Source organism: Mus pahari, chromosome 2, assembly GCF_900095145.1.
Source record: "Mus pahari chromosome 2, PAHARI_EIJ_v1.1, whole genome shotgun sequence".
Classification (NCBI taxonomy): domain Eukaryota; kingdom Metazoa; phylum Chordata; class Mammalia; order Rodentia; family Muridae; genus Mus; species Mus pahari.
Window position 1 is genome coordinate 132,220,493 of NC_034591.1, and position 12,250 is coordinate 132,232,742.

At 40.3% G+C, this 12,250-nt stretch overlaps 1 protein-coding gene across 1 annotated transcript; it reads left to right on the forward strand.

Moving 5' to 3' along the window:
• Positions 1–4,500: 4,500 nt before the first annotated feature.
• On the forward strand, positions 4,501–5,496 carry LOC110317148 (olfactory receptor 6C75-like). The gene has a single exon (XM_021191554.1). It carries the CDS (start codon positions 4,517–4,519, stop codon positions 5,477–5,479), a length of 963 nt encoding a protein of 320 aa, XP_021047213.1. The 5' UTR covers positions 4,501–4,516; the 3' UTR covers positions 5,480–5,496.
• Positions 5,497–12,250: the final 6,754 nt, after the last annotated feature.

The following is a 12,250-nucleotide window of genomic DNA, read 5'->3' on the forward strand; positions in this document are numbered from 1 at the left end:
GCAGAGCTTGCATGGATCTGTGCTAGGTAGGTCTTCTTCATTTATGTTATGGTGGCTGGCTTGGCATATTGCAGAGACTACTTTTTTTTTTAGAATCATGCTTTATTTATAAGTATATATATATATATATATATATAAACTTATTTTATTTTATTAGATATTTTCTTTATTTACATTTCAAATGCTACCCCAAAAGTTCCCTATACCCTCCTCCCACCCTGCTCCCCTACCCACTCACTCCCACTTCTTGGCCCTGGCCTTCCCCTGTGCTGGGGCATATAAAGTTTGCAAGACCAAGGGGCCTCTCTTCCCAATGATGGTCGACTAGGACATCTTCTGCTACATATGCAGCTAGAGACACGAGCTCAGGGGGTGCTGGTTAGTTCATATTGTTGTTCCACCCATAGGGTTGCAGCCCCCTTCATCTCCTTGGGTAGTTTCTCTAGCTTTCCACTGGGGCCCTGTGTTCCATCCAATAGCTGACTGTGAGCATCCACTTCTGTGTTTGCCAGGCACTGGCATAGCCTCACAAGAGGCCGCCATATCAGGGTCCCTTCAGCAGAATCTTGCTGGCATGTGCAATAGTGTCTGGGTTTGGTGGCTGATGATGGGATGGATCCCCGGGTGGGGTAGTCTCTGGATAGTCCATCCTTTCATCTTAGCTCTAAATTTTGTCTCTGTATCAACATCCTTTCATGAGTATTTGTTCCCTACTCTAAGGAGGAATGAAGTATCCACATGATGGTCTTTCTTCTTGATTTTCTTGTGTTTTGCAAAATGTATCTTGGGTATTCTAAGTTTCTGGACTTATCCACTTATCAGTGAGTGCATATGTAGTGGCTTCTTTTGTGATTGGGTTACCTCACTCAGGATGATATCCTCCAGATCCATCCACTTGCCCAAGAATTTCATAAATTCATTGTTTTTAATAGCTGAGTAGTACTCCATTGTGTAAATGTACCACATTTTCTGTATCCATTCCTCTACTGAGGGACATCTGGGTTCTTTCCAGCTTCTGGCTATTATAAATAAGGGTGCTATGAACATTGTGGAGCAGGTGTCCTTATTACCAGTTGGAAGATCTTCTGGGAATATGCCCAGAAGAGGTATTGCTGGATCCTCCGGTAGTACTATGTCCAATTTTCTGAGGAACCGCCAGACTGATTTCCAGAGTGGTTGTACAAGCTTTGCAGAGACTTCTGACAGGAAAAATGGGCATCTCTGACTCTTTTACCTGCTCGTGGGATTCCTCCTGCTGCCGGATTGCCTTGCCCAGCCTTGATGTAAGGGTTCGTGCTTGGTTTTATTGTATCTTGTGCCGTTCTTTTGGTTGATGTTCTTGGGAGGCCTGGGGTTGGGATCTGGGGTAGAGTGGAGGTTTGGGGAGAGACTGGGAAGAGTGGGGGAAGGGAAAGGTGTGGTAGAGATATATGAAGGAAGAATGGTCATAGCATCTTGACTCAGTATAGCTTGTAACTGGACATAAATGTCCTTCACCAGCGAATGGAAAGTGACTATAAAGGAATAAACCACTGACTCTGAGGCAGCATCAATGACCTCACACCAGCCCTGAGGAGTAACAAAGGCTAACTGAGAGGGACACCTGCTGTGCTGTGGTCATGAACAAGCAAAAGTGACTTTTTTTTCCAAGAAGGAAAATTTAATTTGATCCCGTACTCAGGGGCCTAGAGTGCCTCTTTCAGAAAACCAAGGATTATATTCTGTTATTAAATGTAAGCATGCTTGCAGCTCGGCTCTAAACAATGCAGCACCACAGAAAGTGCAGTACTTATTTTCTTATGCTGAGAGCTCTTTCCCTTAAGGGGACAAAGGAATTTGTAGCAACATGGGAAATGACAAAGTCTGAGAGGTGATTCCATGACTGTCCTTTGTATAAACCCCATCCATATATTTAAATTTCTTCCTTTTAAAGTATGTAAACTGTGGGACTGGAGAGATGGCTCAGCAGTTAAGCATACTTATTCTCTAACAGAGAACCCAGGTTCAGTTCCCATGATCCGTGTGGCAGGTCACAGCCATTTGTAGCCACACAGTTCCAAGGGATTTTGATTCCCTCTTCTGGCATCCAAAGGCACCAGGCTTGCACACAGTACATATACATACATGTAGGCAAACACCACATGTAAAATAAAAATAAGCAAATCTTTAAAGTAAAATATGTACTTTCTAATCCCATGTTTCCTCACATATGTAAACATGCCAAATATACCTGTAAAGACTTTCACAGAGGATTGTACAGGTTATTGAGAACTAGAAGATTGTAAAATGTTAATTAGAATATTCTCCTGAAATTTTCCATTTCCGATAAACAAACAATGGAATGTCTCCAGGGATTTTGTTGACATTTTATTTTTGAATCCTTTTCCTCTAATGAATGTCCTAGAGGTTTGTCCTTTTGGACCCTGTGTGACTTCACCCATGGCAGTACACAACCCTGTAGTAGTATATAATGGTGCATAATAATAATATCTATAATGTATTCTCATTTATGACTGCAATTATTTTCACCTCTCCAGCATGATCTTCCATAACTAGTTGATAAGTAGCTACCTACCTCCACAAACAAGATTATTTAACATTTACTGTACTCTTTCTCTAAGTTTCTTTGAATGGATATACAACCTGTCAGGTGTGACATTCATGTTAGTCCATGCCTTTAGGCCCAATATAAAGTTAATACACTTTGTGGCATGAGTGTGCTATCCACATCCCATGGAGTGAATGACTATTCCATACAATATGAGTATGTTCTGGATTTCTAAATGATAACCCCCTCAAAGCTAGAGTGGGTTTGGGCTTTATGAATTGCCTCAGAGGGTCTAGAATTTACCTGCCAAGTTTTTTTTTGTTTGTTTGTTTGTTTGTTTTTTTAGAATGGCTGTTAGTTTCCTCAGGTTTAGAAATCTCTTTATTTCTTAAAAATAAGTAGCCTTAATGATTTTTCTGTGGCTTGAAATATAAAGCAAGCATTATTTTTTTTTATAGGTCAAAGACATGCAACTCTTTGTAAGGCTGGTCTTTTTATCTTTTTGTTTCCTAGGAGAAAGATTTCGCTTCGTCGGAAGAAGGAACATCTATCCAGGGAATCTCTTTGCTGGGAGCTGCTTGCTGGTAAGTGAATTGCAGGAAGGATGTGTGATTGAAATAGAGATTAATCCTGACTAAGCCTGCACTGAGGTTCTGCACAATGAAAGCTGCAGATCTGGGCAATTAAGAAACTAAGGCAAACGAACTTATGACCAGTTTTCACTGTAGTGTTTCACTCAAATGCTCACCCTCCTCTATTGAGCAGCTACACACCCTTCCCCATCGAGCAGTTACACACCATTCTGCCTTCGACTGGGCAATGGCTCTTAGAAAGTTAATTTGTCTTCAGTGATTGACTTCAAACACAATGGGATCGTTTATTAACAATGTTCACAGGAAGAGGAGGATCATGGGCAAACTGTGGAGGCCAGCAGAAGCAGACATGCCTCAAGGGTGGTACCGGACACCAAGTTACACACATTTTTCTTCTTTGTGCCTGGACTGTTTTGCCATCTCCAACCCTAGGTCCACTTAATCTCAGCCACTGGATTATCACCAATCTCATGGGAGCAGGCATTTGAGATCCTTCTGGGAAGTGGGAAATAACACATTTGGACTTTGTTTAAAATCCAGCTTAGAGTGTGACAGTAGGTCTATAGCTTTTTAATACTGTTTCCATAGGCTACAGTCATCACATAGGAGGGCTTCATATCACAGGTCTGCAGTCTAGAAACTACCACTTTTTCTGTAGGGTGGCACTTGTGATGTCGTGTGATACTCATATGTTTGTTTCATCTTCAAAACTATGACTCTCAGTTTTATTCTTTATCTTAGGTGAGATGATCCAAAGGTAATATTTTTAAGAATATATAATTCTAAAAGTCAACACAAAACCAAACTACAAATTTCACATTTGTATTTCAGAAATGAGAAAAGGAAAAAAAAATCTACAATGAAATATTTTAAAATTAGAATATGACTCCTTAAAGGGTGAGCAATTTTTGAACATTTTTACAAATTGAAAATAGATTCTCTTTTCATACATTACGTCCCAACCACAGTTTCCCCCCCCCCAATTCCTCCCAGCTTCCCCCCGGCCCTCCTCTCCCCTAGACCTACTCCCCCTCTGTTTCCCTTCAGAAAAAAAAAAGCAGGTCTCCAAGAGACAACCACCAAACACAAGATACAGTAAGACAAAGCAAAAACCCTCCCAGTGAGGCTGAACAAGGCAACCCAATAGGAGCAAAAGAGTCCCCAGAAGCGAGCAGAGGAGATAGAGACGCTCTTGACCTCCCAGTAATGAGTTCAATAAAAAAGATCAGGCTAAGGGCCATAACATATATGCTGAGAACCTGGTGTGGCTGTGCAGGCCCTGTGCTCAGGCAAGCAACCTTTAAAAGCAGTGACCACCCTTAAATTATTTATTATTTGGTGACAGCAGGTTTGTCTACCAGATCCAGGAGAGCTGATGGCAAAAGAAGTGGAGGTAAGGATGGAGGCGTGGAATGAGACAACGGTCCTGGAGTTTGTGCTGGAGGGCTTCCTTGTGGCTCAGCACCTGGGCAAGGTCCTCTTCCTCGTGCACCTGCTGGTGTATCTGGCCTCAGTCACAGGAAACACACTCATAATGGCCATCACGTGGACCGATCCTCGCCTGCAGACCCCGATGTACTTCTTCCTCAGGAGTTTCTCCTTCTGTGAGTGCTGTTTCATCTCCACCGTTATCCCGAAGCTCCTGGCGATCTTTCTTTTTGGAGACAGAACAATTCTTTTCACTCCCTGTATCATCCAAGCGTTTTCTTTTTTATTTCTTGGGTCCACAATTTTCTTCCACATGGCTGTGATGTCCTTGGATCGCTACCTAGCCATTTGCAAGCCTCTGCGCTACCCAGCCATCATGAACCCCAGGGTCTGTTTCCTTCTGGTTTTCTTCAGCTATGTGCTTTCCTTCATCCTAGTAACCGGTGTGATTCTGAGGCTTTCCAAACTGTCTTTCTGTGGCTCTAACGTCATCCCCCATTTTTTCTGTGACCTTGGCTCCTTAATTCATCTCTCCTGTTCAGACACCAAATCTCTTGAAAGCATGGCCTTCGGTGTCGCTGTACTTGTCCTTTTCACATCTGTCCTTGCGGCTATATTTGCATATAGCAACATACTAATCTCAATCATACGTCTTCCATTGGCCAAAGATCGACAGAAAGCTTTCTCCACCTGCTCATCCCACCTCATCGTCCTCTCTCTGATGTACGGCAGCTGTGTGTTTATATATGTGAAACCGAAGCAAGTGAGCAGGCTTGAATCCAACAGAGAGGCCGCTCTCGTAAACACGGTAGTGACGCCACTTCTGAATCCTGTCATCTACACCCTGCGCAACAAGCAGGTCCACCAGGCTCTGAGGGATGCACTATCCAGGGTGAACTTAAAGAAATAGCATCATTTGCTTAGGAAGGTGAGTCTTCTTGGTCGTCTAACTGAAACTCCTCCACAGTGGAAACCCTTTCTAGAATATCTCTATGGTGATTTAATTTGTGCCAATCTCACTAGATCTGCGCTACCTTATCTTCCAATGCCAGTTACAACTTGAAAAAAAAAAAAAAAGAACCATTCACCACCTTGGGTTGACAAATATCTTCCCTTATTTCTGTTCATTGGCCTCATATTGGTCCAACCCAGACAGCATTTATAGAGAGCCCATAATTGGATTAAATAAAGTAATATTAATGAAAACATTCCCCTGTTCGTTTCTGTGAATCATGTGTTTGCAGGTTCAGCCAACAGGGATACAAAAATATTTGTATGTGTGAATTAAACATGTATGCTTACATAGGATTTATATCATGTAGTTAGTATAAGTTAGACATGATTGAAAGGTATTTGAAGATTACATAGATTGTATGCGAATTTTGTCACTTTACATAAGAATTTTGAACATCCATGGATTTTCTTATGCAAGAAGGTGTTTAGAAATGGTCCTGAAAGTAATGACAGATAAGAGTCATACAAAGCCATTGAGCTAAAAAATCAGCTCTCAGTCAGAGTCAATATGCGATGTGTATGATACACTCTTTTGCTTGAATTTTCTGATACTTAAAACAAATAGGTAAATTTTTTTCTTTACACTTTATTTGCTGAATTCAACATTTAAAAATATCAGAAACAAAGTGGGTTTGAAACAAATCAATAATAAATATATTTCTTTCTCTTTTGGATCCATTTGTTTTAGAAACATAAATAGCTTAGTATAACTCTGGGTGGCTGATATGCACACTTTAAATTTACCATCACCTTGATATATTGCATATTATTAATAATTTTCTTTAATAGGTTCTTAAAACAAAAAATACAAAATCTCTTAGTATATGATTATTTTTTTCTTATTATTTTAGACTGCAAAGCCCTGTACAATTAGCTTGCTAGGATATGGTCCCATACCTGTTTCTAGCTTCTCAAGTTAGATATTTTCACAAATGTAATATTAAGTGTCTGCTAGTAATGTTTTGGGTTAAGTAGAATTCTGGCTGCCATTTTATACCACAACTGACAGAATTCACAATAATAAAAGTTCATGCATACACACATTTAAGAATTAACAAAATAGACATTAAAATTGAGCCAGTTATAGTTCTTAAGTTCCCTAGAGAAGTGGCTTGTAACAAAGGTGATTGAACCTAAGGGAAGCAGTCTACCACATATGGTCTCTCTCTCTCTCTCTCTCTCTCTCTCTCTCTCTCTCTCTCTCTCTCTGTGTGTGTGTGTGTGTTATTTGAGACTTAGTTATTTTAAGGCATAATATGATAAAAAATTGTTAGATTTTTCAAAGACACAACAGTTACACAGCCTGGGAACAATTTGATTATAAGATATCCTGAGAGTGATGGCTGCTAAGAGACAAATTCATCTGTGCCTTTTCTTTCTCCAGAAAAAAATCATAAATTATATATTTATGAATAAAAAAATAACAGCAAGGAACTCTCATGAGCACCGACAGTGTGCACCGCTTGAATGTAAGAGGTCTGCTGTGCTTTCCGATAGTCTAACAATCCAGCTGAAAATGTGAGCCGCATCCTCACAGACCAGTCAGCCACAAAGATGCCTCAGTCAGTTCTTGTGGGCACCTGCTATTCAAAAGACTCACTTCACAGGGTATCTAGCAGACACCCGAGTTGGAGTCTCTCAGGGACAAGGAAGTCATAACGAATTACATCCTTCTTCGTGATGCTTCGGGAAGTGCTGACTAGAGTCCTGGCTATTAGATCAGTAAGCAAAGTCTTGGCACGCACCCATAGAAGAAGCTTTCCATCAACTGCCATGAAGAAAAGGATGAACTTTGAAAGTGATTATATTTTGGTTGATCAGATGACTCAGTGAGTATATAGAGGTGCTTGCTGCCAAGCCTGAGGGCTCAAGTTTATCTCTAAAACCACTCGATGATGTCCTCTGACCAGACACATGGACTGTGGCATTTATACCTCCCGCTAAATATTTAAATGCAATCAAAGTATTTTTTAAAACAAACAAACAAATTTTAGAGCGCTTGTGAGGGCTAAATGGGCAAAGGTACCTGTCAACAACACTGATAACCTGAGTTTGTTCCCTGGAACCCACATGCTTGAAAGAAAGAACTGATTCCTGAAGGCTGGCCTTTGTCCTTTGCATAGTTCTTGTGGAATGCATGCATGTGCCTCCCCTCACCCTCTCCCGACACATGCACATACAGAAGCACAAAACTACCTACCTACCTACTTACCTAAATAAACCTTTAGTTTTAGGATAATTATATGTGCAGTTTTAAGAACTAATACGAAGTGGAGCTATGCTCTCTTTGTTTAATTCCCCCCAATCACATTCAGTATATATCAAATATCATATGCATATACATCTATATATCTACATAGATATACATATGTATGTCTCTTGCATATTGTAGTCAGGACACTGACATTGAAGAGCACAAACTAAGGTCATTTCCGTCATCCCTAGGATGCCTCCTTTGGTCTCACAGGAGCCATGCTCACTTCTCCTGACATAATTACTATTCAGGTCTCCATTTCGGTAACTTTCCATTTTAACAAATATATGTGTATATATGTTTATATATAATAAAAAGTATATATGTATGTATATAACTATATAGGACACAACTTTTGGAATTGTTTTTTTTCCATAATTGCCTGGAAATTCATGTAAGACATTGTATGTATTAATAGTTCATTCTTTTTATTGTTGAGTATTGTTCCATGTGGTATGTGTATATGTATCTGAGATATAAATGATATATATCACAGTTTGTATAAGAGCCTACCTGTTGAAGGACATGTCTGTTTTCAATTTTCAGCTTTCACAAGTTAAATTTCTCTACATATTTTTGAGCACATTTATGTAAAATGTTAGCCTTTATTTCTCCACAATAAATGCTTAAACATGGAATTTCTGGTTGCATTTTAGTTGCATACTGCATTTTTATGACAAACTGAAAAGTTGCATTCAAATATGATATGCTAGTTTGCTAACTTTTGGCATTACTAACTTTCTTACACTACTACCAGATATTAAGTTTCTATTTCTATTATGAATTGTAATAAGCACTCACTGCCTTTCTGTCAGGGTTGAAGGGTAAATAAAGGGTTCTTGAGCCTTCAGCTACTCTGACTCACTTCTAGCTCCCAGCACTCACAGGTACGAGATCCTGGACCCTCTGACTCAAGCATACACTTCTGCCTCCCTTCTAGCTCTCAACACAGACAGGTTCCTTTTCTCCCTCTCCCACACCCCAATCTTCACAGCCACAGGCTTAGCTCCATATCTGTATCCTAAGACCAAAGTATATTCACCAGCCATATTTGCCTGGTATCCTAGATTTTCTATTGTGGTAAAACACCCTGGCCAAAAGCAACTTAGGGGGGGAAGGGTCTTCTTTTCTCTTCTCTTCTTTTCTTTTCTTTTCTTTTCTTTTCTTTTCTTTTCTTTTCTTTTCTTTTCTTTTTTCTCTTCTCTTCTCTTCTCTTCTTTCTCCTCTTCCCTCCCCCTCTTCCTCCCCCCTCCCCTCCCCTCCCCTTCCCTCTCCTTTCCTTTTTGTTTAACTGGAAGTTTTATTCTTAACATCATGCATAAGCAACTCTTTTTCTTTTATTGAAAATTGAACTTTTCTCATATCATATATTTTGATTACATTTTCCCCTCCCTCTACTCCTCCTAGTTTCTCCTTACCTCTCCTCCCATCTGGATCCTCCCCTTTTCTGTCTCTCATTAGAAAAAAATACAGATGCCAGGCTGGGGTGGTGCACACCTTTAATTCCAGCTGTAAGCAATCAGAGATGGGCAGATCTCTGTGAGTTTGAGGCTAGCCTGATCTATAAAGCAAGTTCCAGGATATCCAGAATGGCTACACAGAGAACCCCCCTCCAAAAAATCTAGGGGGTAATAATAGAATCAAAGAATTCAAAGCAAAAATATAGGAAAAGACAAACAGAAGGAAAAGAGTCAAAGAAAAGGAACAACAACAACAACAAAAAAACAGATATAGACACATAGGACCACTCTTTCCAACTCTCAGGAATCCCCTAAAAACACAAAACCAGAAGACATTTTATATGTATGAATATGTGTATATATATATGTATATGTATATATGTATATATGTATATATAATGCAAATGACCTATAGAGTAAGAAAAGAGAAAAATTAAAAATTAACATTAATATTAAAACAGGTAAATTAAAAAAGAAAAAGAAAAAAGCCAGTAGTGGTTTTACCATGGGCTATCTAGTCTCAGGCTCTTGGTCACCTGAACAATGTGAGGCATAGCTTCCATCTCAGAGAGAGAGCCTTAAGTCAGATCAGATATTGGTCGGTTACTCCTGCATACTTTGTGCCACCATTGCACTAGTGTGTCTTGCAGGCAAAATGCCACTGTAGATAGAAGGGTTTGTAGTTGGGTTGGCAACTATATATATAGCCTTGGCAAAAGCTTGGGTTGTTTTGGGGTTCCTATGGTACCTCTTAGGCCAAAGATTTTTGTTGCTGGAAGCTTCATTTGGTGACAAGAGATATTCAGTTGGAGCTCTGTCTTCCCCATTATTAATGATTTTACTGCATTACCTTCATACATGTGCACACATGCATACACACACACACACACACACACACACACACACACACACACACACAAGCTTCTACTGTGTTAGGTTTTCAAACTACCCCTTAAAAGGTCCTTAATCTGAGCTGTCTCTTCCTGTATTCTGCCCATCTCCCTCCTCTCGTCTCTTCCCCCCCTCTTCTTCACTTGATCCTTCCATTCTGGACCCCACCCCTCAACAATACATAACAATATCCTATTTCCCTTTCCTGAGGAGATCTATCGGTACCCTTAGTCCATTACTCTATAGCTAGGCTCTGTGGTTCTATGTATTGTAGCTTGATTATCACTGATTTAATAGCTAATATCCACATATAAATGAATACATAAGATATTTCTCCTTCTGGGTCTAGGTTACCTCATCAGGATGATATTTTTCTAGTTCCATTCATTTGCCTGTTAATTTCATGACTTCATTTTGTAATGACTGAGTGAATATTCCACTATGCAAATGTATCTCATTTTCTTTACCTATTCATTTGTTGAGGGACATCTAGGTTGTTTCTAGTTCCTGGCTATTGTAAATAAAGCAGCAATAAACGTGGTTGAGCAAAGTGTCCCTGTGGTAGGATGAAGCATCCTTTGGGTATATGCCCAAAAGTGGTTTAACTAGATCTTGAGGTAGATCAATTCTCATCTTGAGGAACCACCACACTGATTTCCATAATGGCTGTACAAGTTAACAGTTCCATAAGCAATGGCTGAGTGTCCCCCTTACTTCACATCCTGACTGGCATGAGCTATCAGACTGACAATCTTTGTTGGGTGGGTGTTTTATTCCTTGGGTTCTGTTTCCTCTCTGTTATTCTGAGTGGAGTGGCCTCTGGTGGATCAGAGGGCTGCCAGTTGAGTTGTAGACTGGGTTATGGTCTTATTTCATGATGGTTTTTCTGGTCCTGTCTACTTGGTGTTCTGTATGCATCTTGTACCTTGATAGGCATCTCTTTGTTTACATTTGAAATTTTTTCTTTATGATTTTGCTAAAATTATTTTCTGTGCCTTTGATCTGGGTTTCTTCTTTCTCTGTGCCTATTAGTCATGTTCGATCTTTTTATAGCATCTCGGGTTTCCTAGATATTTTATGTCTGTGTTTTTCTAGATTCAAGTTTTCTGAGATAATTGACTGAGCTATTTTTCTATTTTTTCTTCAAGTCCTGAAAAATAATCCCTTTCTACCTCTAATGTTTATATTTGCTGCCCTGGCTTTCCATTTCTAGATTTCTTTCAGTCTGGAATTGCTTTAGTTATTCTACTTCTTGGTTTAACTATACTTTCATATCGAGGTTCATGTCTTCATTAGGGCACTTGATCCTTTTTAAGGTCCTTGATGCTTATCCATGACTGCTCTTTTGAAGTCCTTGCCTTGCATTTCAGCTGACTTGCTTTTCTCATGGCCTATTGAATGAAGTGGGGCTTCTTGCTAGAGGAAGCACGGTGTCTTGGCTGTCTGTCTATGGTTTTGTGCTGAGATCTAGGCATCTGGAGTTATGATGCTTCGAGCATTTTTTGGTGCATATATCTGGTCTCAGGCTTTTGGTAATCCATTGTTCAGATGCTTTTGCCGACTCTGTAACCTCATCAGCTGTGGTGGCCGTGGGATCCCTAGCAGAGAACAACTCTGTGGGTGGTGGACAGTCACAATGAAATAGAGATGGCCTTGAAGGAACAGCTGAAAGGGACAATGGTGAAGAGGTATGGGGACTACAGACCTTGAGACTGTACCAAGGGGCCAAGTCCTAGGGTGGAAGTGGGTTGGGAGGAGGGACTCAGGGGGAGTAAGAGACAGCATGTCTAAGAATTGCCTAAAAAGACTGTAATGGGGCAGAGGAAAGAGGATATAGGTTGTTTCCCTAGGTTCAGCCCTTTTTGATGGCTGTGGGGTCCCTGGTAGAAAGCTGTTCTGTGGGCTGTCTGGAAGTCACTAAGTAATGGAGATGAAAGGAAAGTGTTGAAGAACTGGGGCATTCCTGGCTCCACACCAAGAGGCCAAGTCTCTAGTTGATGGAGGGCGGCAGGGAGAATGTAGAATCTCTCTCTCTCTCCCTCCCTCCCTCCCTCCCTCCCTC

Coding starts and splice junctions, on each gene's coding strand:
- LOC110317148 (XM_021191554.1), top strand. CDS start 4,517: ATGGCAAAAGAAGTGGAGGTAAGGATGGAGGCGTGGAATGAGACAACG.